Source organism: Daphnia pulex, chromosome 6 (assembly GCF_021134715.1).
Source record: "Daphnia pulex isolate KAP4 chromosome 6, ASM2113471v1".
Taxonomy (NCBI): Eukaryota; Metazoa; Arthropoda; class Branchiopoda; order Diplostraca; family Daphniidae; genus Daphnia; species Daphnia pulex.
This window is the reverse complement of record NC_060022.1, coordinates 6,685,101-6,710,407: the sequence shown is the minus strand read 5'-3', so window position 1 is coordinate 6,710,407 and position 25,307 is coordinate 6,685,101. Positions and strand designations below refer to the sequence as shown.

Sequence of the window (25,307 nt, the reverse complement as noted above, 5' to 3'; positions counted from 1 at the left end):
TCGACGAAAGCGCGTAGCTATACGAATCATTGTCGTCGCTCCTACATATCCAGAACTTCGATCAGGCCTATAACTTTACATCTCAGTCGAATAAAAATATATATATATTTTTGTTTTTTTACGAATTATCTTGGCGGCACTGCGCTGGTCATAACTTTACAAACATTCGTCATGTAGCTATTATATTACAAACAGTTTGTGTTTAAATTTTTGGATCGAACCAATTTTTTCAACATCGATTTAAACATCTGGACTACCTTAAATACCTTTTAAAATGGGGGTACTACGAAACGAAAATCAATAAAAACATTTTTTCCCCCGGTTATTTCCATAGGGATCATAATGATTATAAATCTTTCTTTCATTGGAAATGTGAAAGAAAAGCCCAAGTCAGTCAATCGACTGATGAAATTTATATCAAAGGACAGCAATTTCTCACGGGACCTTTTATGTTCTCAACGGTCAATATACGGTGCGGCCAGATTGAAAAGAAAAAAAAAAAAAGAAAATTTTAACGTTTGTCTGTCTGTTTTTCGTAGAATTTTTCGCCCGGTGGAATCAATCAATTATTACAGACGCGTAGAATTATTTGACTAAATCCGTTCAAATCTAAACTGCTATCACAGTATCACTTTCTAATTTCGAAAAAATGTAAAATTACCGTACTAATTATTGGACAGAAGTTCAAAAAGAAGCCCTTGAAGTTTTAAAGGTGTGTAAGTTGTTTGATTAACTCATCACGCAAATCCGCTCATCCAATAAATTTCAGGATTTATCGTTAAGGTGAATTAATTTAAGTAAAACAAAACTTTACAGAGGATATTGTTTTACTTATTTATGATTTAAGTGATTAAGTCACTTCTTTCGCCATCTGTACGCCAATAACGGAACTCCTTACTCAAAATCCAATTGTCAAATTGAGTAGTCTGCTATTCTTGAGACAACTTGAAACGGCAACTCACGTGGAGAAACAAATTTAAAGAAATGGACTTTTCTAATGGTAAACAAAAAGCTGTTCATTTCACGAAATTTTACTATGTTACATTTTTCTTTATTAATTCTATCAGCAGATGAAGATCTACGATCCGACGAAGAACATGATGACTTAAATAGCGGACTAGAAGCAAGTCTCTCGGACGATGGTGATTCATACACAAAAGGGAGTAGTGATTCTGATTCGGAGGCGAATGAAAATGTTGATGGAAATCAAGAAGATCAGAATGTTGTATATGGAAATTTTGGTTGGGCTGATGCTATGTCTAAAGTACTCAAATCATCTAAACCGAAAGCCAAAAAGTCTATTATTCTGTCAAAAGCAAAAAAAGATGCAGACATATTGAAGATCATCTCAGCTCAAGAAATTAGTAGTGTATCGTTTGAGATTGATGAGGTGAAGAAAGAAAAAATTGTTGAAGATCCAGATGTTGTTAGAAGAAATGCACACTTGGAAAAAATGTTAAGACGACAACGAAGAAAAGAATGGGATCTTGTTGGAAGAGTTCTACCTTCAATAACTGATGACCGAGAAAGGGAAAGAGTTCTTTCAAAAATAGCCACCAGGTAGGATAGCTGAAATCTTATTCGAATATGCATTTTAGTATTAGGTTACTTTTATGTGATATTTATTTACTAACATTTGTTTCTTTAGGGGTGTTGTGCAGTTGTTCAATTCTGTGAAAATTCAACAGAAAACAATTCAAGACAAATTAAGAGAAGCTGGTCCATTAGAGCGGAAACGAGAAAAAGCCTTAAAATCTCTAAATAAAGCTGATTTCCTCGAACTGTTAAAAGGTGGAAAACATGGAAAAGGAGAGGTACATTGATAAATTTTTATTTTTGTAATTGTTCAAAAAATGATTTAATGATATTACCTCCAGGTAAAGACGGAACACTCAACCAACATCAAACAGGAAGAGGCAACGTGGAGTGTTCTACGTGATGATTTCATGCCTGAAGTGACAATGCGAGATTGGGACAAACAAAACAGTAGCGATTCAGAAGAAGATGCATAAAACATTTCACGAGTTCTTTTTTGACTGGTTTAATAAATTGTCAAATATAACTCATTTTTCCTATAATTATTGAAATAGTCACATTTATTGGTTGAAAGTTTTTTTATATCGATTTCTTAGATGCATTCCGTAAACGATTATACTTTTACCGTATCATTGTATCAACTATCAACCTTGGAATCGAATTGTGGAATTGATGCCTTTGTTTATTAATCTGGCTTCAAACACAGATGCTGTCTAAAACATCTTGGTAAAAGCAACTAGCTTGTTTCAAGGGATTTTTGTTTTTATTTTCCCTTAAAATATTTTTCTTCCAATAATAAGTCTTAACTAACACAAGATTAATCCTAGATCTTTGGATAGGTTCAAACATTATTTCGAATATGAAGTATATTGGACGCACAACAGTCAACAATTACACAATACTTTGAACAATCACTATAGGCCTGAGTAGCACAATGTTTTCATTGGTAAGTCATAGTTTAAAGAACAATAATAAAAAAGAAATTATAATAGTTGGAATAAGATGGATTTAGTTAAAATCGATTGTTAGTTTATCTTTAGTTGTCCTCTAGATGCTGTTCAAATGTCTCTGATTCCGGATTTTCAGATCTGAAGTGAATTGCGAAATGGCTATTTGGAGAACTGTCAACGAAGGCAGGTACGCTTTGACATCTAAGAACCCGACCGCCCTGTTGAATGTCTTCTGCCGCACCTGAAATGTCTGCCTCCCGCTCTACCGTTACAGAGACGAATGGACCGCTGGTTGAAACAATCGGTCCATGGTTTTCAGAACGCAAACTTGCTGAATACATGGACTGATTCAATGCCAGTGAGCTGTACGTAGGTGGAGCACAGGTGTTTTCTTGGCCAAAAAGCGCATCATAAGGTGGTGGAAGAATTTCTGATCTCAAGAGTCTGGGTTTGACTAAGAAGTGATTGCGTTGTTGGTCACAGGCGCGACTTGAGTCAGGATGATGCGCGCACGTTTCATGGTGATGATGCGGAGACCACATCATCATTAATCTTGGATCGGATGCACACGAGATGCTTGAATCAAATGACGCTTGACTCCTACTTCTATTCCTCGATCTTCGCTTCTGAATCAATTTGCAGCAAGTACCCCAGCAGCAGTAAGTTATTACTAAGCAAAGGAGTATCAGCATCACAGTCAGAGCCATTAGTCCTTGGGATGTCTGTGAAGGGCTGATTTGACCTGTAATACAAAGAAGTTATTAATTAACAAATTCAATGTGCATAATTGGGAAAAGAGGACAAGACATTTACATAAAACCTTACCGTTTTCCAGTTTACAACTGTCTATTACTCATTGGTCAATATTTAATTTTAAAACAAAACAAAAAAGGACACGTCACCCTCCAACAAATTTCACGTAAAAAGTCTAAACAAAACATACCTGGCCAGAAGCGAAAATGTAGTTTTTCACGTGGGCTGCATCCATTTTTAAATCGAATGGTACAATTACTGCTGCTGGTTGAGTTTATCGCTATGAGAACTCCGTAATCGATTGACATGGAATCACCCATGGCCAATACGTCTACAGTTCCAGATTCGTCTTCCATCATATTTTCCATCGTAAATTGTTGACTTTTTTTTGCTTTTCTTATAACTCCGTACGATTTTTCTACTGGGTCCGCTTATGCTTGGCACTTCCAATTTTTGTTTTATCGCGGGAACGATACACTTATAACGATTTTCGAACTGGGTGTAAGCCCTACGACGTTCCGATTCGAATTGAGACCAGTTCTTAAAAACCATTTGATCCAGTGCTCTTCTATGCTCTAGGCAATGTTTAACCGTTTAACCTTGTCCGAAGCAAGGTCAGAAATGATGAGTATCTTCTAAACATCGCCAAACGATTCTATAGACCTTGGGCGGAAAGAGAACCTATGGATACTGCTTAAGCTATAATCGCCTAATAATGCTAAAAGTAACAAGCAAAATATTATTAATTATTCCCTCGGTGTGCACACTTCAACAACGTTAGGAAGAGGAAAGGGAATTACGGAATAATCACTTTTGGAGGTCGATACAAAAAAGAGGAAACAGAACAGCTTTTATGACCCCCATTGAATTTCGCTAAGTTCGTGTGGACCTTCCCGTTTTACGGTTTTAGTATAGAAGAATTTGACATGCACATTCCGCCTAAACACGATTTATAATGTTTATAAGTCGCCACCGTCCATTTTTAGGCTCCTCCTACCTTCTGACATTAACACATTAACCAGGTTTTTTAAAATCTACACCAACAAATTTATCCACAAAAATTTTTTTAATTTTAAGTGGTGAAACTAATGGATACTAGATATTTCATGGAGAGGATTATTGTTTGATAACTTGCCGTCGGCAACTGTATTGCCATTAATATGATTAAAATTTAGGTGGAGTAAGAAAAACCGAATTTTTCTTTAAACGTATTTAACTATTTATTAATACAAACCAAATCCAGAAAATCAAATCGAATTCAACAGAAGTCGAGTGGGAACTGGGAAGGGAATCCTAGTTAGCAGTTTCGGCCCACTGCCACAGGAGGAAAAGTGCTGAATCTGCGCAACTCGAACTAGATATGACTTCGATCAAAGGAATTACTAAAATTTTATTTTTCATTCACAATTTTACCGATGACCTAAACCACTTTCTGCCTTCGAGTTTCCAAAATCAACTGATTCTCTTACATTTGGACATGCTTATAATGTAAATTGAAAATTTGAAACGATAAATTTATCAAACAGTCTTTTAAAAATTCTTGAAAAACGTGGATTGGGTTTCCCGCCAAGCAAAATTTTTTATTTTAAAATCAATCACTAATAGGCCCAATGAATTAATAATTAAAAAATATATCTGTCTGTATTGTTTGTGCTGCCTTGCGGCCTTGCCTTCTACCCTTCTATCAGTAATGACTGCTTACTGTTTAGACTGCGTCTGACCCACCCGCGACAATCGTGCTCCTTTTGTTTTCAAGTGTCACTTCACTCGCGTCTCACGTTTAACTTATTTTTACTTGATTGATCTGAAAATTCGGAAATACGGATTTCCCGCTTTCTATCTACCTATCTATCTTAATAAGATCTTCCGATTCGATAGTTTGGGGTTTTGCAAAAGCATGTGCCAAAATAATCCTCGCGACTGAAATCATTACTATCAAGCTTCACAATTAATTTATTACTTGAAAGTTGGAAATTACATCGTTATATCAGTAAGTAATCACACCTTGACTGTTTTAAACCCAATGTGTGTGAAGCAACAAACAAAATATTACCAAAGTGTTTTACTACCACAGGGCACAGGCTGATTCAAAATCTTTATTCCTGTCCTAGAACTAGAACATACATAAACAATAATCCTAAACATTGAACATGAATAAAGATTTGGGATTAATAAGTTCTGCATCGCCAGATTCATCCCCCAATATAAGTGAAAGAGCTGAGAACAAACTATGTTTAGCAAACTCATTAAAACTGGAAGGCAACACTTTTTTTAAGCAAGGCAATCTAAAGGAAGCTATTCGCCACTACCACAGGTTAGAATTTACTAATTTAGCTAATAGTGTTTCATTTACATTTTAATTAAACAAATTCTAGAAGCCTAAAAAATATTCTTCAATCAAACAAATAATTATTAAATATTTTTATGTGTGCATGATCATTTTGTCTAACTTTAGAGCATTATTATACATCAAAGGTGTAGAAAGTGATGGATCTAATATGTTACAAAATTTAAGTGCTGCGTTCACAGAAACAATGAAAACCAAAAATTTGGAAGAAAAAATGGATCCTAACATCATTGAAAGGAACACACAACTGAAAATTGATTGCTACAATAATTTGGCAGGTAATCCTACAATTAAAGATGTGTTGTTTGTTTAATAATAAACTTTTCAAATAATTAACAGCGTGTTTGCTGAAAACTGAACATCCTGATTTTGATAAAATTGTGTTTTATTGCGATGAAGTCATAAAATTAACTTCATGTAATCCTAAGACTCATTTTAGAATGGCGCAAGCCCTTTTTAAACTTGGCGATTATAATCGAGCATTAGAGTCCTGCCAAAAGTCGCTAGAAAACCAACTTCAACAAGGTATAATATTTTGAATTGTTTAAATTAATATCTTACCAAGTATGCTAAAATTTCCCACCTGTCTATTCATGTATATGTATGTATAAATTATAACTTTCTTAGATTCCCAAGTTATCAGTTTAAAAACAAGCTGTCTTGCACACCTTGCCAAGCAAACTTCACAGGAGAAAGTTTTGTATAGTAAAATGTTAGGATTGAAAATGAACAAACAAGAATTTTAATATTGTTAAAATTATCAAAAAATTGTAATATAAAAGATTTGTGCGTGGTGTTCAATACATACTTTACTACAAGAGCTACAAGTTAAATTAATGATTTTATAATGAATGAATGAATTCATAAAATTTCTAGTGCAGGATTGAGACCTAGTTAATAGTGATGTTGGTAAAAACGCCACTGGGTGTCGGCCTTCGAGATTTATGTGGGGCTGCGTGGGCCGGACCGCCGGTTTGTTGCGAAATCAAAATTTTGTATAATGGTTTCATCGGATAGTGGACATTGGACAATACTATATCGTAAATGAAACCCGTCAAATACAGATTATAGTAGTTAATTAAGTGCAAAAACTTTAATATGCCCTTCAATATTTGGTCCGTTTCGCACAGCTGTTCCGCATTTTAAGCGTTTCGTGTTTCGCTTTCGCAGTTTAATAAGGGACAGCCAAGAACAAATGACAAACGACAGTCGCCTACGATATTTGTAAACAAACCGTCTAACAAAATAAAAGTTATAAAATGAACACAAACACCAATAGATTTGAAAATCTGCTCAGACACGTAGTTTTATACGAAGAATTGAATAAAAGATAAATGAAAACGAACAATAGCTCTGTTAACGCGCGATAATTCTGCCCAATTTTGCAGCCTATGACCATAGACTACGAAGTAAAGACGGCGATCGGCTCCATAAGCCTGAGAGGAATCGTCCAAAGCGATGCTTCTGCATGCCGGTAGGGGTCAGGTCGTACGGACTAGGCTGGTGATATTCGTTTTCCTGTTTCCCTACTGTTTACGTGCTTCACACACACGCATTTTCAGGTATATAAGATAGAAAAGCAAGCTTATCAGCTCGCCGCGAAGGGATAGTCGTAAGCCAGTTGAAAACTGTCTTAAATGAAAAATTCAGGGCCTATTGTTAAGTCGGACTTTTTGCTAAATGCTGAATGCTATCCTAATTTTTCAGAATTTTTCTATAAATTCATTGTTTTTTCTATGAAATTTTGTGAAAAAAAATACTATCGCGAAATTTTGATTTGTCTGAGTCATGGTTAACAAAGGGCATGGGTCAAAACAATATTTTTATTCTAAAACAAGTAAATCTATAATGAGACTTGAACCATGGCCTTCTTCATGATCATGCCAGCGCTACAACCAACAATCTATTTATCGCATTTTAATTCCATCCATTATCAAAGAAATTGATTGTTGTGCGACAGTGTCGTGCTTTTTATTGAAAAATTTTTCATCACGATATTTCGTCAGTTCCGAACCTAGACTACACATACCCTATCCCATTCACGCCGATGTTCACGATAAACGATGTTGGTGGGAGGCGGACTTGAACCAGTCATCTTCGCCAGAAGCAGAGAGCAAAATGGATTCCGGCGATATATATTTGCAGGATAGAGGGTTTTCACGAATAGCCTACGGTGGTAAATTTGCACGACAGAGGTGCACTTTTATCAAATCAAAGATTGCGTCACCACGGCGATGCTATGGACATCTGGTGGTGATTTATTTTGACCTAAATTGTAAAAGTTGTAGTCGAAACCACCAGATGTCACTAGTCGTAAAACAATTATTTTATCAGTTTTTCATTAATTACGGGAAAACTAATTAAGTAAATGAAATTATTTTTGTTCTGGTCGCACCGCATATTTTTTGTGTAATTTTTAAGCCCAAAAAGTCCGAAATCTATCGTGAAACGTCCGAGCTATAGAGCGTTACAGACAAAGTGACATGGCTTTTTTTTTCTGCGTATGCGATTATTAGCTTCGCCCTTCGGGCTCGCAATAATTCATATGGATTTTTCGATTTAATTCCATAATTTTGGTTAGCCCTTCCCTGTGCCCCTTGAATTTTTACTTAATTTTACTTCAAAGTTCGGGTGTATAAAAAAAAGGTTTTATGTGACCCCCTTTTCCGTATGAAAAGAGCCCTCACAACAGTGTTGCGCGACTGTAGGCAGCGAACGTACGCCGCAAGGTACCCGAAGGGAATGTTAAGGGTATACTAGTTGGTATAGTAGTATTGGTATAGTTTTATAAAGGCAGCTATAGAATAGTTATAGAATAATAATAACATTCTGTTATAAAGGTATTATTAAGAGTAATAAATAATATTTAAAAAAAATGTTATGCCCTTAGTTTCCGGAAGAATGTAATACGCAGAAATCGAGAAAGAGATGAAAAGCATTTTTCCGCATGTTTCTATCCAAACATTAAATAAAAATTAAATTCCAAAAAACTCAATATGATATGGCGTTGCGTAAGGGTAAGGCGTGACTTTGGTGCGGCGGAGGCTTCGCCCCGCCACCCCACGTCACACCGGATCTTGTTAAAATTAAATGTAAGTAACTACCTATCAGCACTTCTTTTACTGGAGATTGATAGCGTTTAAATGATAACATACAGTGACTTATATTCTATCGTACAATATTACTCCAACAGCTATAGTCGCTATAGTTGGTGATTACGAAATAATAACACTCGTTTTGAACTATAACCGACAGAGAACACAGTAGACTACTACTTTGACTATCAATTTTATTTTATCATACGGGCTTCAAGTCGATTGTCACGTTACGTTTATATCCCTGTCAGCTGTCACATGTCTCTGTATTATCGTCTGCTGTAACAGCTATTGAAATTCTGTCAAAAAGTAACAAGAACTCCGTTTGATCAAACGCCTGAATCGATTGCAGCCAAATTTTCAAAATAGATGTAAAAAATTGTAAGCTACCGATTACTGCCATTGAAATGCAATTAAATTGTTGATTGCAATCAATAATTGCCAAAAACTAGTGCATCCATCTATATAGTGTTACGATAACTGCAAAAAGCCATCTGTGTAGTGTTACGAGAACTGCAAAAAGCCATCTGTGTAGTGTTACGAGAACTGAGGGTGCCCATGTAAAAACCATACCAATGTAAACCATACTGCAAACGAAACTTTGACCAGTAACCCTTCGGGTAATTTCTTTTAAAAATCAAATATTTAATCTTGCAACACTGTTGTGAGGGCTCTTTTCATACGGAAAAGGGGGTCACATAAAACATTTTTTTTATACACCCGAACTTTGAAGTAAAATTAAGATTCTTATTTTGTTGGTGAATACTTATATATCCGTAGGTATCGTGTTTATGATTCCTCTTTTGTTGGTGAACACTTATATCATGGTATAGGATTCTATGGTACGCGTTCTTCCCAGAGCCGTCGACTGCCAAACTATATACTATATTAAGATAATACTAAGATTAAATGTCGACAGAAAGTTGAGCTGGAGGAAACACAAAGAAGAGGTGGAAGCAAGCTACAACAAATCAAGGAATATCATAGGAATGCTGAGTGGAAAGAAATGGGAGCACATTCAAACCAAATAATGCATTGCTCAAAATTGTCTACGGGGCTGAGCCGCCTAGTCGGCAATGTTTGCGATAAAAGATAAACTGGACTTTATTGAAGCAAAGAGGTGAGTAAGGGTGTGTCTCGGTCTATCAAGATAAACCACAAGCGAAGAATTATGAATGGAAGGAGTTGAGATTGTTATTATAGTTTGAGGAGAAACCTACCAGCAGCAACATCTCACAAGAATCCGCTCCAAAGCCGGTTTCCCTCTGACTTCCCTTGAGAGAAATTGACAAACCTTGGTTCAAAAAAGAATGAAATCGAGAGTCATCAAAAAGGCCACACGATGTTTCGAGGCAACAGAAGATCTACTTAAATGCAGTGATGTGCACGTCAACGGATTTGTTGACGTACCAAAAAAACGTAGAAGTCATACGTATTTTAAAAGTACTACGTAATAAGTCAAAAAAAAAAACGTCAACGTAACGTAAATTTTTTCATACTTCAAACGTATGACGTTACGTCACATATACATCATTCCATTATTTATTGCTATTGCCCATAATATACACAGATTGCATTTGGAAAAAATAAGAATGAAAATTAGACATGGAGGGCTATTTTTAGAAGAATTAAAATTTCAAGAAAACTATCAGACAGTTTGTTCCTTCTAACAGTTAGAACAAGTGCAGCCTGACTAAAAAGACGTTCCACTGGAGCACTAGTTGGAATTGAGGTGTTGTGTTTTATGAAAAGATTTTTAATTTGGGGATATCGATTAAGCATCTCTATACTCACTTCATTGTCTGCTAAAAAGTAGTCAACCTCGTTAGGTTTTACCGAATTTTTACTTCGAGTAAAACTAAGAAAGTCTTCTGTTGAGCATGCACTTTTTTCTGAGAGAGGTGATTCTGCATCGCTTAACAATAATTTCAATTTGCTGACAGCATCCTCCTTATCTTTAGAGTCTTCTACCCAATTCAATTTAAAAAATGGATGCGTGTAAGCAGCTATTAAGTACGTGTTGTCGATAAATAGATGACCGAACCTGTAATTTTAAAAGTTATCGTTAAGTTATTTCATCTACTATTTTTAACGTTAACTTCAATAATATTATACCTATCTTCAATTCTTGCTAGTATTTTGTCACGTAACGGTCCTACATTAAGAAAAACACGCTGCTTCAGTTGCTTTTTTAGCTTCGTAAGCAAAGGCAAGACAACGCCAATACCAAGAAAACACCCTTTTTCTCCCTGAAAGATGTCTAGAATGGCAGCTAACGGTTTTACGCAGTGCATGTACTCAAGCAACAATTCCAAGTCGTCTTTCGTTAGAGCTGGAATGCCAAGTGAACGGAATACTGTGTTGGCCGTATCCAGACTTTTGTAGTGCTTAAGAAAAGACGAAAGACTATCATACAACGAATTCCACCGCGTTGGACACGGTGTTTGAAGTGACACGCCAAACTCTTCTTTGCATTTCTCTGCTGCAGTTATAGAACGACCAATTTTATTCCAAAGAGCCTGCATTTTTGAAAGTGCTTGTCGCAGGGCATTTCGTTTCGGAAATGTCTTGTTGTCAAACTTAGAGAGTTCGATATCGACACTGGCAATCAAATTCAGAGTATGTGAGGCACATTTAAGTTAAATGCTACAGACAAATTTCTTATCACCGCCAAACCACCGTGGCAGATAGAAGAACTAGAGATTGCTATAGCTCTCGATAATCGTTAATCGAGCAGAGGCGAAAATCTTTATCTAAAAGAGGTGGGGTGAACATACCCATATCTACATCGACGTAGCAAGACGGCGTGACGGAAGCTGCCGAGGGGCTTTTGTAATCCCAGAAATGGAATAAAACAAATTTTCCCACTAGGGAAAACTGAATCGACGGCGGAGGAGGGAGATCTGACAGCCATCTAATACTACCTCCAATTTAGTTAGCTGGTACAGCCCAGGGGGACCCTAGCGCCAAAGTAGACTTGCATTTCCAACGATAAAATATTGAGAATTAAATATTTTTCGGGGTCTGCAAAATGTTAAATCCATTGACCCCAAATCCGCACAGGCTCTCGGACTATTGGGTGTGTAAACAAAAAATGTTTGAAAAAGGACATCTATGAACAATCGATATTAACGGCTGTCTTGTATTAATGCATAATTTTCAAGTTGGACGTATTAGATATGGATTGAATGGAAAAAATCCTTTGGTCGTTCAAGTGAGCAAATGTGCTACTAGAAAAAAGATATTGCACATCTCTGTGGGGGTCGACAACATGCCCCATCGTTAAATTATGATTTGAAGAATATAGGTCAGCGAACTTGATAAAGTGAAAGATTTTGATCACTGAGAGGACGAAAGATTCTACTTCTTTATTCGATGAAAATCTACTAATGTGTAAATCTGAGTGATTAAATGGATTATAAAAAGAGTCTTCCAAAAAGAAGAATATCACGAACTATTTGAAATAGTAGCCTTTTTCTCGGGTTCACTGCCCGGAGTTATTCGCTGTATTATATATGGGGAATGCTATTTCACTAAAATGCCAAGATCGGATATTATGACATTTTCACCATGGCCCATTTTTTATTAAGTTCATCGCAAACTGAATATCCCGCAGTTAAATATCCGAATACATACGAAAATTGACCATCACTTGGAGGATTGTCACTTAGAACTATGTAAAACTGAGATTTTACTAGTTTGCGACCGTTTTCGAAACCTTGGCTACGCATTCCAATTGCTCCACGTCTTATGACCAAGTCATTTTCATCAGCAGGAAACATTGCACCACCTCCGTCCTTCACAATTGCATTTTGGAAGATGATGTATTTGTCTTGAATTCCCTGGTAATAGAAATTTCAGGTGTAATTATTCTTTTTAATTATGACTGTAACAAAAGTAATGTGGTCTAAATGCCATATTTCTGATTTTGGCTTGGATTTTTATATACCTTCATCATTTTGGATCCCAAATATATCCCTCCTATTCCACAAACAAAATTGTGAAATACTCGGCACATTTCTGGAGCACTCTCTGGCCTGGATTCGATAACGATTCTCCCCAGCAAACAATCGTTTCTATTGGATTTAACATCCAAAAAGTAATTCGTTCTAGTGGAGTGGCTTCGGTGTAAAACTGGAATGTGCTGGGGAACTTGTACCGGAAATGTCTGCATCTGATTACTGTCTGTTTTTTCATCTAGACTAGTTCGTTCCTCCTGTTGTGTCTTTATTTTAATGCAATTTCCATTAGTTTAATTTGTGCAATACATGGGTTCAATTTAAATTTTTTAAGATATACGGTAAAGTTCTTATTCTACTTGTTCGTACTTACGTGTTCACCACTGTTCTCCATCTTTAATTGGTGTGAGTTCCACCGATTTATTTCTGTTTGCAGTTCTTTATTTTCCTATAAGGAATATTTTTAGATTTAAAGTGCAATATATATCAAAGAACCAGGTACGTAAACAGAAATTAAAGCAAAAGTTGGTTTTAAAAATCAACACGACGAAGCAATGAGACGATGAAATACCTGTTCTATTTGTTTCATTTTCCTTTCATAAGTAGCAATAAGCGATGATTTTTTGTAAAGTTCGTCACTAAAATATAAGAAATTCTATTATTATAATCAGAATGAAATGCACGTTTTTTTATTAAGTTTGTTCTTACGACAAAAGATGAAGTTTTTGTTGACATTCATCGTGAGTTAAATGTCCTCCCACAGACTGTAGAGGATTTACTTGAAAACTTGGTTCAATATTTTTTTTTAGAATTCCATTTTCGTGTTTTAACTTTGCTGCTTCCTTTTCGACCACGACTTTCTCCGATTTGATTTTTAAAACACAATTTTGAAGCAATACACTAAATTGATTACAAATTGGAAGTTTTTCGGACTTTTTTAATTGAACCAACGGTATGTCTTAACTCACGTATTTTCCATTAATTTTTTTATTTCTTTCTCTTTAATTTCTCTTGCGGAATTAGTAGTATCTTTGATTTCTCTTATGTTTTTTTCCAACGATGTTAGCTGTTTATCCTTACTAAAATTAAAATCATGGAAAAAGAAAGTACTTTAAATTATAAACAAAAAACATAGAAGTTTAATAATTCAGATCCAGGCATAGGCATCAGTATAAAGCCATTATGTCTTTTCAAGCCGTTGAATTAATAGCCTGAACCAATTAATGTTTCATAAATGGAGATATGAGAGATTCGTTGCCTTTTCATTTTTAAGATGACACCAACAAAAATTTGTTTTATCTCGTCATTTTCGTCACTGGTTGATGATAGATTCCCAAAGCATGGCAAGCAGATTTCGTGATGATTCTGCAACAATAAAAAATTCCATCAGATTATGCTCAAGTGTTTGTTGTATATCATCCATAATTTTAGGTTGGCTCCGACAATAACATCAAATATATATTGTTGATTTATTATACGGTTTAATTAACAACTTAATAGGTTACCACATTACAGATGAGACATAACTTTATGTTGCACGGATTTGGAATAAGAATTTTAAATAATTGGCTGCAATTATTACAGGAGAATGGTTGTGCTGCTGAACTACTGCTATTTCCCATTTTAAAACCAGTCAAGACTCTGCCGTTTACAAATTTGTTCTAGAAGTGTAAATAATAAATGATTCAGTTGCGTAGCGTGTGCATTCAAAATTCACCACTGCTTGATACTTATCTGTCTGGGTGGATTCTTTTTGACAGAAGATAAGATTAAATTCTCTCCCATGTAGCACAGTGATATAGATTTGATAGCAGAGATAGGAGTATCATGGGACACGATTCTCTCCCCTCCATATCCAGGCATTAAAATTGGTATGTTATTTTCGTTGTATTCTCTATCCCTTTTACTAGTCCTCGTTTTTTCATTTCTTATTATATAGTTTTGCCAATATGAATTTTTAAAGCTGTTTTACAAATTTTAACCTCAAATAACAACTTACTGATTTAGAAATTACAAAACGTGAATTTCTGATCTAGAGATGATTGTTTCTGTCGTTGAGACAAAAAGTTGTTTGGAGATAGGAGCCGTTCAGATCCCTTTGAATTTGAATTATGTATAGATGCATTTCAGTATATACGTTTGAATTATGTTTACATTTTACTGGAATATACCATCGAACAAAGTCTGCAGTTTCCCTGTGAGACAAACAAAACAGTGAGACAAAAAGGTAGGGGAAGATACACTTAACCTCACGAATAAGTTTTGGTTTCCCACCGGTACCCGATTTCCTTTTGAGTTCCCCGCTTTCACGGAATCATTGGTGCCGATAAGGGACGGCAGATTTTGAAACATCTAGCGCGGCGGAAATTTCTCTGAAAGATATCCCCGCTGAAGAAAGCACAATAATTCCAGCGCTTTCTGAAAGACTAACGTGCTTACGACTAAGATTGGGACGAAACATTATGTCGCTGATGCCCAAGAATGCTGAACTAACTATACATATAGTGGAATAGGTAGTCTACTGAAATGATGGGGTAAGTGTATGAAAAAAAAGAAAAAAAAACAATGTTGTGGAATATTGTGGACACTTAGGGAAGGGACAGATTTTGGTTTCTAAAATCTCTATCCTTACCTTCGTCATATGAGTCACGGATTTTGCACCCTTTTCTACCCAAAAATGGTTGCACTTATGAACCAAGGTAATTTTGGTTTGCGTACCGAAATTGATGAGAGACAGACCAAAAAAATACAAGGGGAATATTTCTTGGCCAACAGTATTCATTTATACACGAGTTCAACAGCGATAAGGACATGTTTGCTACGGAGTTCCAAAATCATTCATTTTCATTTTGGAGAAACACCATTTTAATTGGTGAAAATTATATTTCTTTGGTAAATTATACTTAGAATTCTCTACCTTCTTTTATTGTATATCATTTTGATTATTTGTTTGTTTGTTTTTTCATTTTTATTGTATATTATAATTTAATTCTTTTATTGTCGTCTGTTATTTTCAAATTGAAGCCAGAGGAAAAAATAATATCGCTACCCAACTTTGGATTTGCTCGACACTGTGTTTTCACTTGCGGGACGGTTTCTCGCGATTAGCCCGATATATTGGCCGTATTGAAGGGAACCTCAAATCGACCAAGTATCTCAAAATTCTGGAATGGGCCAGCGAGGGTATTTTCTCAAGAAATGTGGCGCATTTACCTACAGTCCTAAACCTGTCCACAGATCCAGATGAGCCGCAGCCGAATGGTTTTCTTCAGGCTACCTCAACTTTTTGTCTTGGCCGAACAATAGTCAAGACATATTCCCGCTTTCCACCTTCTGGAAATATTTTATTCTAGAGTTGCGTATGACGGTTGATGTAGTGGGAAATGTAGAACAACTGGGTCCGTAGTCAATTCGGCCCCAAACTTTCCGCACCCAACTTTTCCAGCCCCCAAGTTTTTTATTAAATCGGGCCGGAATTGTAAGAAAAACAGTTCCATTCCGGTCCCATTATTTCCGGCCTACAGTCAAAGTTTACTGAAAACGGGAATTCAACGCTTGCTTGGGTAATTTATCTTTGGGAAATCAGCTATGCTGTTAACCTGTTATGAATGATTGTCCTGCCCCTTGAAGACAAATTAAGAAAAAATTATCTTATAATCCCGCACGGCACATCTCCCTCCTGGGGTCCTCCTAAAAGGCTCTTAACCTCCCAAAGATGAGAAATATATTTTGCCCATTGAATAAATATAACCAGTTGCCTGTTAAATATACACAATCTTTGAGTTAAAAATGATGCGTTACTCGAGAACGTGCAACATTTTTCGAGTATGGCGAAGATTTTCATCCATCTCTGCGGAATCGGTGCCGGTAACAGAATCGATAACAAATGATATATTTCGAACCAATGAGTCTAATCCAGTAAGTTGTTTTCATCATTGTTGTATTGTTCTAACAACTTTCTTATAATTCTCATGTCATTGAAAAGGTAAATCACAGAGTTGAGCACAATAGCCGTTTCTATAGTATTTCTGAACCTGTCAAGAAGCAACTCTTTGCAGGAGGAGGATTACCAAAAGAATACCAATCGCTAAGTGAAACATTAAATGGATTGTGTATTATGGTAAGAAAGCCTGCAATTGAGCTTATACATTATCTGAACAAAACAAATTTTGATGCTCCAGTTCTTAGATATGTGCTGTGTAAGTTACCTTTTTTTTCATGCCTTTAATAATGTTAACAAACCCTTTATAAGTATTACACCATTTATTGCAGATGGAAAGACTGGAGTTGGAAAATCTCTTTCTCTAGCTCATATTGTCCATTATGGTAGCAGTGCTGGATTTGTTTTAGTTCATGTTCCGTGGGGTAAGAACTAAGGAAGATTATTACTAAATATTTTGTGCTAATAATACCATCCTATTCAACTGATTTTTAGTTCCCAAATGGTTTCAATACGTGAAGGTTGCCACTCCTTCATCAGTTCATGCAAATAAGTATGATCAACCAATTGAAGCAGTAGAATGGTTAAAGCATTTTAGCACACAGAATGGACATCTGTTGGATAAATTAGAGGTGATATAAACATATTTATATGTTCTTTTTGTATTCAGTAGTTTTAAGCCAATGCTTTTCTATGTGTACTCATTATGGGTTTTCTGAACTTAAAATAACAGCTGAAGACAAGTAACACCTACACTTGGAGTAAACGAGAAGTGACTGCTGAAGGATCTCCTCTGAGTGAATTGATAGATTTGGGTCTCAACAGGGCCAAATATGCAACTGGTTGTATTGTTGCTTTGTTAGATGAACTTAAAAAAGCCGCTTCAAGCAAACAGTACGTTTCATAATGCAATTTTGAATCATATTAAACCACGGTTATCTTACGCAGATGCCGCGTTCTCGTGGTTATCGATGGATTTAATTCTTTCTTTTCACGGAAATCGAACGTGATCAGGGAAGACAAATCCATGGTTTTACCCTCAGACTTTTTGCTAACGGATGCATTATTGTCTCTTACAAGAAATGATTGGGTATAAAACATAAATAGTGATTATTGGAATGTTATTTGATTTCAAAATATGGGTTGAATTTAGAATAACGGAGCCGTCGTAGTATCAGTTGATCCATCGGCTCATCCTCCGGAACTGCGTGAATCACCTCTGCCTAGATATCTTCTTGGAAAAACAGTATTTCAATTTATGGTATTCATACAACAAATTAAACAACTCCGTTGCCATCCATCTAGGGTTTCGAACATCTAGATCCTTTCGTCCCGATCGAAGTACAGAACTATAATGACAAAGAATTTCGTTCGCAAATCGACTATTACATTGAACGAAATTGGCTTCAGCAACCGAAAGCCCGCACGGACAATGGACGAGCTGAACTGAGTTTTACTAGTGGCAAGCATCCATACAGTTTAATGAGACTTGTTGCTCCATATTGATTGGATGATTATTAACAATAAAAATAAAAGTCAAATAATTCTTAGTCCGAAATCATTTATTTAAAAATACATCGAGAAGACGCGTTCTTTAAATCTGTTTGTCTCCTTTATCCTAGAATAATCAATTCGAGTTTTATCAAAGAAAATGCCGAAAAGGAAACACCAGGAATTAGAAGAAGACACGTTAGAAACAGGAAATGTCGACCAAGGAGATTTTTCTGACGGAGATGACAGTGGTGAAGATGATGAAAAAACTGAAAAGTATGAGATGATGCGAGAAGATGATATAGAAGGTAATAGAAATAAAATATCAGTTTCGAAGAAATTATCCACAATTCATTTCTACTGTCCCAACAGGCCAAGAGGACCCTACCCAAGAATTTGATGGAGAAGTTCAGATTACACCATTTAACATGAAAGAAGAAATGGAAGAAGGGCACTTCGATAAAGAAGGGACATACATTTTTGGAAAGCGGGAGAAAGATGAAGTGAAAGACCATTGGCTGGACAACATAGATTGGGTTAAAGTGAATTCTCAAGCAGCTTCCAACAAAAATCCATCAGATGAAGAAAGTATGGATACAAATGATTACTTGAAGAAATTTGATCCCATTCCTGTATATAAAGAAATGCTGGCCATACTTTTACCTGGTGAAACAGTTCTAAAAGCTTTGAAAAGATTAGGAGGTGGTAAAGTTCAAACAGCATCTGAGCGATGGAAGAAAAAGAAAAAGCAGCAAGACGAAGGAGACCACCAAACAAATGAATTGAATAAGGAAAACATAGCCAAATTAACTGAACATGCGAATAGCATTCTTTCTAATATGGGAAACATGGATGTTTATCAAGAAACTTTTGAAGGGATACGTTTCAAGATTAAAAAATCAGAAGAACCTGTGACGCAATCGACAAATGATCTCGATATGTTTGGAGATATGTTCGATGAAAAAAATAAAGCTGACTCCAATAAACGGGAATCGGAGTCAGTCCAAGGAGAACCCATTACCAAGAAGGTTCGGTTTGATGAAGGCGAAGGTCAAGCTAAAGAAGACGAAGTAAAACCAGAAACTGTACAATGGGAATTCAAATGGAAACAAGAAGAAGATGCAGAAATACACGGACCGCATAGCACATCAGAGATGCTTGACTGGGTTTGTTATATGATTATTAGTGTTACTTTGGCTAATTATTGTTCTAATATACCACATATTTATAGGTAAACCAAGGATACTTTGAATCGGGTGTTTGGGTTCGCCGTGTCGGACAACCAGGAGATTTCTATACCTCACGGCGAATCGATTTTGATCTATACCTTTGATTCGTATAATAATACATGTCCTTTCACTTTTATTACCTAATGATGAGAGCATGAGACGCTATTTAATTAATTATTTTTCAGCAACTTGATCAAGATATCAGACATTTTTATTCTTTAGTTTAGTTACTTCAGTAAACATCTTCATTTTAACAATTAAACGGTGCCCTACCGGTTTACGGTACTACCGGGTTGCAATGTGTTAGTGGCACGGGTTATCATCACTATTCATGTATCATGTATATTGATTTAATACCAAGATCTACCGGTTCACCACGATTCAGCGTAAAATACAAGCAAAAATCGAAAGCTTTAATTTTCGATAACGTAACGTTAACAAATAATGTGAACCATCTGTGAACCAAACATAGCCGTCTAATTGATTACATATAACGTGTATAGTTAGTTATTCAAAAACAAGAGAAACCATTTTAGAGTACTTTATATACGTATAGTTGCATGGGAATTGAAAGTCGACGCTTTCCTTCGGAAATAAACAAACAAATTTCCATTAAATTTCCCCCGTTAGATTATGCCCATTTCAGCTTTTTTATTTGAATTTCAATAATTCAGTAATAATTGAATTGAAAAAAAAATTTCCTCGAAGAGTTTTGAAAAAAAAAATTGCAATTCGTCGGCTAGAGCGAAGGTTTTCAACTTTATTGAAAAATCAACCAAGTTATGTATTCAATTTGCATTTTTTAAATCGAATTCATAACACAGTCGCGCGGAGTTATTCAAATTTTAAACTTTCACGCAGCCTGCCGAACGCGCTCATTTTCGCTCATTTTGCTTCAAAATCTCAATGAGCCTAATCGCGTTTAAATTTGAGATGGTCGTCTCAGGTTATGCGCGTTTTCATCTGGAATCACAGACTAATATATAATATTCAAGGCAAATTTTTGCGCATTGTTAACGTTGGAGACTTGGGACCATTCTCAGTAGGCCTGGTAGTCAACGTTGTCTAGCCTGGGGTTAAAAAATACGTAGGCTACGTTTTTCAGATGATTAAATAGTCAGTCTTCAGAGTTACAGAGTTACAGGCAACAAGGAACAAGCAACACTATGTTATTTTTAAGGTAAAATGTAAAATGCTACAGCAAATTTTTCCAACTGTCCGTTTACCGGTACTATGGTTTATAAGCCAACAGTTCTCTAAATCAAGTAATTATTTCTGGATACAGGTACTTAAAACTCAGCCCATTGGTATACAAAAGCATCAATGCATGTTCCCCTTCAATATTAGTAAGGTGTGAATTTTCAATACGATCAATCGACAGGAAATTTATTTTAATTTATAAGAATAGATTAGGCTTATAAATAACCGTTTTTGATTATTTAAGGCGGCAGCAGAAATTCTTGTTTAGTAACAAAGCCAGTAACTTTCCTAACGTTGCAGAGCAGCCAGAGCTTAAAGTTGGAGAAGATTTTGAAAATAAAAATAGACGTTTGAAACGACCACTCTCTGCGCATCTTTCCATTCATAAGCTCCAAAATAACATGATTCTTTCCATGACGCATCGATTTACGGGCGTAATTCTTTGCGGGATTCCGTTTGGATTGGCCACAGGTAAAGTGCCATATTCTGTTATCAGTTGTTTGTTGTTCATTTTGGATTTTAAGATCTTTAATTTATTATATAGTGGCTATCTTACTGCCGGAATCCTATCCGTACTATTTGGAAATATTGGAAAGCATGAATCTCAACAGGTTTATGATCACGACTGGAAAATTTCTTGTAGTCTTGCCATTTTCATTTCACTATTTGAATGGAATCCGACATCTTATTTGGGATTTGGGATATTGGTTAACAATTAAGGAAGTGGATCGGTCTGGTTACGTTGTTTTGTTGCTTGCGGTTTTCCTAGCGTTTCATCTTCTATTGTTATAATAAGAATTAAAAGACGTCTAGACCTTCGTCCCTTGATTCTTAGTGTAATCGTTTTAATCGATCGATCGAAAATTAATCGCGCAAGTAATAAAAAACGCAAATTACGAACTTCCAACGTATATCCAAGAATTTTTTTAATTTTCTGTCCTTTATTTTTCTCTCGCGTGTCCAGTTGGGAAAGCGACAATGGACCGAATAGACACTATAGACCATATAAACCTTTAGAGAACATAAAAATTAGTCAGTTCTAGTGTCGTCAAAAATTTACAAGTTAAAATGAATCTAGGTCTAGTGTTCCTACAGCTACCTTCTAGTGTCTTCGAGGATAGTTTAAATGTAAGCATCTCAACATTTAAAAAATACAACTTAAATTTTTAAAAATGCTGTAACTTATTTAGTGTGTAAAATAATAATGATCCCAAGAAAAAAGCTAATTGGTCATTTATTTGTCGATAGTTAGTATGGATTTCGCACGAAAAATCGAAATATGAATTTATCATCATAAGAGATAAGACTTCCTGAAAATACTGAAAACATCAGCGAAAAAAAGAAAAAAAAACACCACTGTCGGCCCTTTTCACATTTTCTCAAATGCTGCGTAGAAAGACGATCTACTCTTGATTGTAAAGATCATTAAGTAAGGATAAGTAAGTAAAGGATTATAAATTCAAAATCATAAGAAAACTTCATTCGTATAAATGGCTAAAAACAGTTAAGTGCGAAAACCCCACTTTTCAATTTTCATTTTGACCACCAAAAGCTATATCGTGAGACAAACCTACGTTTACACTAAAGGCTTTTTGATCGTTTTATGTACTACGACATAATATATTTTTCAGTCTATAAAGTATCAGCAACAGCAACTATGCCTTTTATCTAAGATGAAGAAAGTTCTAAACTTTAATTTTCTATAGAAGATTTATTTTTGAAAAATGAAAAAACTCGCATCCGCCATGCATCTCTCCCATGTTAAAAAAAACCTACTTATTTGTAAAGACAGAATAATTAACTTTCGACGCAGGATCCTGCAGAATCCGCTACCGCTACCATCGTGACTCTTACTCTGCTGCCCAAAGTAGCCTAAGTCAAGCCGTTCTTGCCACATTTCTAAGGATTTTAATGGGTAACGATCGTCCTAATGTTAATGTTAATCAATTTCTGATACGGTTGCTGCATTATTTGACCAGATCAAAAATGCTTACAAAAATGCTGCCCAGAAATGTGGAGGTGAATTCCCGCTTTAATAAATCTTAGATTGTCGATGACGACGTATAAAATAAATATTATTGCAAATGACCTTTAAATTTCAATTCGAATTTTTTTTTTTTTAAATCTTTGAGACTTGAACGGATACGAGATATGGAATTATGTAAATATGGATGAACTTTACAGACATTATCAAAACTCAAATGTGTGTCAGAAAAAAATGGGTCTATAAAAATCGCAGTTCAGAGATGGATACAAAACAGAAAAAATCTAGTCGAAATAATGATATAGTACTGAATACTGATACATTAATAACTTTTTAATTGATGTTTCCAAATAAAGCGATTTTTTTTATTTTCTTAATATTTCTTTAAATGATGAGTGGCGTGATTTACATAAAGTCAGCAAAAATACTGCTCAAACTTGTGATAAACAAAGAAAGCAAATTTGAAGTTTCGTGTCAAACTGTCACTGAGGGATTCTGTTTAGCATCACGTTGGTACTTAGCTGTCATCTGTCAATTTGGCCACAATCTCGGATCGGTCGGTATTAAACTGTATATCCTTTACGAATTTCGATCTTTTTCCTACATTGTTCTATTACTCAGTAGTATAAGGTAAGATAAATTTAAGACGAGGACGTTGTATTGTGTTTTTTATATAATATTTTCGAAAAATTAGTCCAGGTCAAATTCGCATGTGTGAAGTTAATCTGTACACATGAAGTCATTACAGGAAAATACGTCCGACAAAGAAGATTAACATAATAACCTGTTACTGTAAATATTCAAAGATGGATTAATCAAGGATTCAGTACAACATCACTATGGAGAAGACTCCTCATATGCTTGTTAAAGGTAACTTTGGCAGTTTGGCTATAGCAAATGGAGATCGTTTTAATTTAACCATACCATTTCTATTTGCAGCTGGTCCTTCAGTTTTCAGGTACAAGCTAGTGACAATTCCCCTGGTATTAAAAGCAAACACTTGCTATCTGGTAAAATTCCATCAAAACTATTTATGGCTTCAATTTATTTGTGTATATATTGTCTTCAATCAGTTGTGTTCATTTTTTACAGGAGATTGAGTCTTTGTCAGATGACATAATTTCGCCACCAGTCAATGTTGAACAAATTGACATGTAGCTGGGAATTCATTCCTAATAACTTTGAAATTTGACAAGCAGGTAAAAGATGAATTTGTCTAGTTTTGTGGTTGAAAAATTGTTGTTGACTTGATTATTGTGATTCTTTAGGCTGTTTCTACCTTTGACTAAGCTGAAAGAAGTCATTGTATCATCAGCCCTTACTGATGAAACTCTTTTGAATCCCACAACTATGACCGCCTTTCCAGTTTCGAAAATTAGAAAGCTGTCTGAAAAAAGGTTGAAAACGACGAGGGATCAAGTAAAGTTTCTATTAATCCAGCAACAAAATAGTTTGCTGATGATTTTTATTAATTTGTCATTCAGAACTTGTTCTCTGAGATGCTCCCCATTACTGACACCAAACCCGCTGCTTTGTTGATCAAAGAATTGGTTCTGAGTAAAAGCACGTTTATGATTCCTGTTGTACCCTATTAATTACTTGCGCATGCCATCTGAGCAGCTGTTCACCTCACGGGAGGATCTCTTGAAAGAGAGCCTCAACATAAAGATCAAGTAGGATTGACGTTACATTTTATCAGAATTTTTTTCTAAATTTGTTAATTGTAAAAAATAGGGAACCGACAACCGACACCATCAACAAGTCCATCATAGCATGTCATGCAAGTCGTCAAAGATAACACCAACTTGATCCCTGCCATTGAGCATCTCACGTCAAAAGCGGCTCCGTTCTTCACGCCACCGCGGCTCCGTTCTTCCGCTTCGTCCACCTCACGTCATCTTTGCTCTGCAGCACATCGCCGCCGTTCACCGCAACAATTTCTTGTCTGCTATTTTCCCCCTGATCCTCAATGCCACCGAGATCCAGATCCGTATAACCGCCATCGTTCACCTTGTTCTGCGTGCATCCCACTTTCCTCGAGCTGTTATCTATCCTTGTGTCTGTTATTTGTTTATAAAAATTAAAAATACAATCATTGGCTAACAAACCTCTTTCGCATTTCGATTAAGTGGAAGAAAAAGGAAATAGAGTTATAATAGAGGGATGCAAAAAAAATTTCCTTTCATTCTTGAAAGTGGGGAATGGGTGAGAAAAATGGTCGTCGCGCGAATTTGATAAAAAAAAGACGTTATGACCTTGTGCCAGGGTATGCAAAGGGCGTACAAAAGAAATATGTACACCTTATGTATACCCGGGTGTACAAGCTTGTACCCACTTTCATTTAACACCAAGTATGTACACCCTTTGTACACCCCAAAAGGACGAGAGTGTACGATCGTCGATCGTTTTATTTCTTCCCCAACAACTTCATCAAGTGTAATCCCGGCCTATCATATAGTTGATGACGCGATGGAATCAATGCGGAGGAAAAAATGGCTGCGACCGGAACAGAAGCTAAATAGAAAAACAAGATTTTGACGGATGGAAAGTTTTGTATGGTGATTCTTATCGTTTGAAATCAATCACGTGAGGTTTTGATACAAAAAGAGCCACTGTTTTTTTCAGAATCTAATTGGAGATTTATCGATACGATCGAATATCTGAAAAATAATCCGAGAGTGAAAGTTTTGATACCAAACTCTTGGCGTTTATAGTACTCGTCAACTTGACACGTCTGTGGCGAACGTCACATTCGATACGATCGAATATCTGAAAAATAATCCGAGAGTGAAAGTTTTGATACCAAACTCTTGGCGTTTATAG

General features: G+C 35.8%; 8 protein-coding genes and 1 long non-coding RNA gene across 12 annotated transcripts; 6 read left to right on the top strand and 3 right to left on the bottom strand.

Moving 5' to 3' along the window:
- Window positions 1-891: 891 nt before the first annotated feature.
- Window positions 892-2,078, top strand: LOC124196520 (RRP15-like protein). 2 transcript variants are annotated; one of them, XM_046591641.1, is made up of 4 exons: window positions 892-1,000; window positions 1,071-1,560; window positions 1,649-1,814; window positions 1,878-2,078. In XM_046591641.1, the coding sequence occupies exons 1-4, from the start codon at window positions 985-987 to the stop codon at window positions 2,010-2,012; spliced, it is 807 nt and encodes a 268-aa protein (XP_046447597.1). In that variant the 5' UTR covers window positions 892-984; the 3' UTR covers window positions 2,013-2,078. The 2 variants fall into 2 exon arrangements, with proteins under 2 accessions (XP_046447597.1, XP_046447596.1); XM_046591640.1 differs by having other exon boundaries at window positions 893-1,000; window positions 1,068-1,560.
- A 315-nt stretch (window positions 2,079-2,393) lies between these two features.
- Window positions 2,394-4,869, bottom strand: LOC124196519. Its single transcript, XM_046591638.1, has 2 exons — window positions 3,430-4,869; window positions 2,394-3,228 (listed from the first exon to the last, which is right to left on the bottom strand). Exons 1-2 carry the CDS (start codon window positions 3,605-3,607, stop codon window positions 2,573-2,575), a joined length of 834 nt encoding a protein of 277 aa, XP_046447594.1. The 5' UTR covers window positions 3,608-4,869; the 3' UTR covers window positions 2,394-2,572.
- A 64-nt stretch (window positions 4,870-4,933) lies between these two features.
- On the top strand, window positions 4,934-6,406 carry LOC124196521 (tetratricopeptide repeat protein 9A-like). 2 transcript variants are annotated; one of them, XM_046591642.1, is made up of 5 exons: window positions 4,934-5,229; window positions 5,314-5,553; window positions 5,695-5,864; window positions 5,926-6,111; window positions 6,214-6,406. In XM_046591642.1, exons 2-5 carry the CDS (start codon window positions 5,390-5,392, stop codon window positions 6,330-6,332), a joined length of 639 nt encoding a protein of 212 aa, XP_046447598.1. In that variant the 5' UTR covers window positions 4,934-5,229; window positions 5,314-5,389; the 3' UTR covers window positions 6,333-6,406. The 2 variants fall into 2 exon arrangements, with proteins under 2 accessions (XP_046447598.1, XP_046447599.1); XM_046591643.1 differs by having other exon boundaries at window positions 4,942-5,229; window positions 5,298-5,553.
- Window positions 6,407-10,072: 3,666 nt separating this feature from the next.
- On the bottom strand, window positions 10,073-11,320 carry LOC124196523. The gene is made up of 2 exons (XM_046591645.1): window positions 10,797-11,320; window positions 10,073-10,725 (listed from the first exon to the last, which is right to left on the bottom strand). The coding sequence occupies exons 1-2, from the start codon at window positions 11,204-11,206 to the stop codon at window positions 10,281-10,283; spliced, it is 855 nt and encodes a 284-aa protein (XP_046447601.1). The 5' UTR covers window positions 11,207-11,320; the 3' UTR covers window positions 10,073-10,280.
- Window positions 11,321-11,803: 483 nt separating this feature from the next.
- Window positions 11,804-14,544, bottom strand: LOC124196515. 2 transcript variants are annotated; one of them, XM_046591634.1, is made up of 8 exons: window positions 14,146-14,544; window positions 13,899-14,005; window positions 13,609-13,719; window positions 13,349-13,540; window positions 13,212-13,278; window positions 13,014-13,088; window positions 12,631-12,906; window positions 11,804-12,523 (listed from the first exon to the last, which is right to left on the bottom strand). In XM_046591634.1, exons 1-8 carry the CDS (start codon window positions 14,260-14,262, stop codon window positions 12,236-12,238), a joined length of 1,233 nt encoding a protein of 410 aa, XP_046447590.1. In that variant the 5' UTR covers window positions 14,263-14,544; the 3' UTR covers window positions 11,804-12,235. The 2 variants fall into 2 exon arrangements, with proteins under 2 accessions (XP_046447590.1, XP_046447591.1); XM_046591635.1 differs by having other exon boundaries at window positions 14,223-14,543.
- A 1,812-nt stretch (window positions 14,545-16,356) lies between these two features.
- LOC124196517 (28S ribosomal protein S29, mitochondrial-like) lies at window positions 16,357-18,124 on the top strand. The gene is made up of 8 exons (XM_046591636.1): window positions 16,357-16,558; window positions 16,626-16,839; window positions 16,913-17,005; window positions 17,076-17,212; window positions 17,314-17,474; window positions 17,529-17,670; window positions 17,734-17,826; window positions 17,886-18,124. The coding sequence occupies exons 1-8, from the start codon at window positions 16,430-16,432 to the stop codon at window positions 18,084-18,086; spliced, it is 1,170 nt and encodes a 389-aa protein (XP_046447592.1). The 5' UTR covers window positions 16,357-16,429; the 3' UTR covers window positions 18,087-18,124.
- A 25-nt stretch (window positions 18,125-18,149) lies between these two features.
- LOC124196518 (CD2 antigen cytoplasmic tail-binding protein 2 homolog) lies at window positions 18,150-19,436 on the top strand. Its single transcript, XM_046591637.1, has 3 exons — window positions 18,150-18,379; window positions 18,444-19,237; window positions 19,303-19,436. Exons 1-3 carry the CDS (start codon window positions 18,232-18,234, stop codon window positions 19,402-19,404), a joined length of 1,044 nt encoding a protein of 347 aa, XP_046447593.1. The 5' UTR covers window positions 18,150-18,231; the 3' UTR covers window positions 19,405-19,436.
- Window positions 19,437-20,335: 899 nt separating this feature from the next.
- LOC124196522 (succinate dehydrogenase cytochrome b560 subunit, mitochondrial-like) lies at window positions 20,336-21,721 on the top strand. The gene is made up of 4 exons (XM_046591644.1): window positions 20,336-20,480; window positions 20,586-20,651; window positions 20,745-20,971; window positions 21,045-21,721. The coding sequence occupies exons 1-4, from the start codon at window positions 20,467-20,469 to the stop codon at window positions 21,290-21,292; spliced, it is 555 nt and encodes a 184-aa protein (XP_046447600.1). The 5' UTR covers window positions 20,336-20,466; the 3' UTR covers window positions 21,293-21,721.
- Window positions 21,722-22,957: 1,236 nt separating this feature from the next.
- LOC124195383 lies at window positions 22,958-24,591 on the top strand. Its single transcript, XR_006875164.1, has 7 exons — window positions 22,958-23,114; window positions 23,179-23,354; window positions 23,424-23,494; window positions 23,577-23,683; window positions 23,753-23,903; window positions 23,969-24,157; window positions 24,219-24,591. It is a non-coding gene; the product is annotated as an uncharacterized LOC124195383 (long non-coding RNA).
- The last annotated feature ends 716 nt before the right edge of the window (window positions 24,592-25,307 follow it).

What these genes read in the sequence shown, in the direction of transcription:
- LOC124196523 (XM_046591645.1), bottom strand. Translation starts at nt 11,206, where the DNA reads ATGCAGGCTCTTTGGAATAAAATTGGTCGTTCTATAACTGCAGCAGAG. An exon ending in CTAGCAAGAATTGAAGATAG is followed by an intron (nt 10,726 to 10,796) that starts GTATAATATTAT and finishes TTAAAATTACAG; the next exon opens with GTTCGGTCATCTATTTATCG.
- LOC124196519 (XM_046591638.1), bottom strand. Translation starts at nt 3,607, where the DNA reads ATGGAAAATATGATGGAAGACGAATCTGGAACTGTAGACGTATTGGCC. An exon ending in ACATTTTCGCTTCTGGCCAG is followed by an intron (nt 3,229 to 3,429) that starts GTATGTTTTGTT and finishes TTTGTATTACAG; the next exon opens with GTCAAATCAGCCCTTCACAG.
- LOC124196515 (XM_046591634.1), bottom strand. Translation starts at nt 14,262, where the DNA reads ATGGGAAATAGCAGTAGTTCAGCAGCACAACCATTCTCCTGTAATAAT. An exon ending in GTCATCTTAAAAATGAAAAG is followed by an intron (nt 13,720 to 13,898) that starts GCAACGAATCTC and finishes TTTTAATTTTAG; the next exon opens with TAAGGATAAACAGCTAACAT. An exon ending in AAAAAATTAATGGAAAATAC is followed by an intron (nt 13,541 to 13,608) that starts GTGAGTTAAGAC and finishes TAATCAATTTAG; the next exon opens with TGTATTGCTTCAAAATTGTG.
- LOC124196522 (XM_046591644.1), top strand. An exon ending in TCCCCTTCAATATTAGTAAG is followed by an intron (nt 20,652 to 20,744) that starts GTGTGAATTTTC and finishes TGATTATTTAAG; the next exon opens with GCGGCAGCAGAAATTCTTGT. An exon ending in TCCGTTTGGATTGGCCACAG is followed by an intron (nt 20,972 to 21,044) that starts GTAAAGTGCCAT and finishes TTTATTATATAG; the next exon opens with TGGCTATCTTACTGCCGGAA.
- LOC124196517 (XM_046591636.1), top strand. Translation starts at nt 16,430, where the DNA reads ATGATGCGTTACTCGAGAACGTGCAACATTTTTCGAGTATGGCGAAGA. An exon ending in GAACCAATGAGTCTAATCCA is followed by an intron (nt 16,559 to 16,625) that starts GTAAGTTGTTTT and finishes GTCATTGAAAAG; the next exon opens with GTAAATCACAGAGTTGAGCA. An exon ending in ATCTGTTGGATAAATTAGAG is followed by an intron (nt 17,213 to 17,313) that starts GTGATATAAACA and finishes TTAAAATAACAG; the next exon opens with CTGAAGACAAGTAACACCTA.
- LOC124196520 (XM_046591640.1), top strand. An exon ending in CTTTCAAAAATAGCCACCAG is followed by an intron (nt 1,561 to 1,648) that starts GTAGGATAGCTG and finishes TTGTTTCTTTAG; the next exon opens with GGGTGTTGTGCAGTTGTTCA. An exon ending in GAAAACATGGAAAAGGAGAG is followed by an intron (nt 1,815 to 1,877) that starts GTACATTGATAA and finishes TATTACCTCCAG; the next exon opens with GTAAAGACGGAACACTCAAC.
- LOC124196518 (XM_046591637.1), top strand. Translation starts at nt 18,232, where the DNA reads ATGCCGAAAAGGAAACACCAGGAATTAGAAGAAGACACGTTAGAAACA. An exon ending in GCGAGAAGATGATATAGAAG is followed by an intron (nt 18,380 to 18,443) that starts GTAATAGAAATA and finishes CTGTCCCAACAG; the next exon opens with GCCAAGAGGACCCTACCCAA. An exon ending in CATCAGAGATGCTTGACTGG is followed by an intron (nt 19,238 to 19,302) that starts GTTTGTTATATG and finishes ACATATTTATAG; the next exon opens with GTAAACCAAGGATACTTTGA.
- LOC124196521 (XM_046591642.1), top strand. Translation starts at nt 5,390, where the DNA reads ATGAATAAAGATTTGGGATTAATAAGTTCTGCATCGCCAGATTCATCC. An exon ending in GCTATTCGCCACTACCACAG is followed by an intron (nt 5,554 to 5,694) that starts GTTAGAATTTAC and finishes GTCTAACTTTAG; the next exon opens with AGCATTATTATACATCAAAG. An exon ending in AGAAAACCAACTTCAACAAG is followed by an intron (nt 6,112 to 6,213) that starts GTATAATATTTT and finishes TAACTTTCTTAG; the next exon opens with ATTCCCAAGTTATCAGTTTA.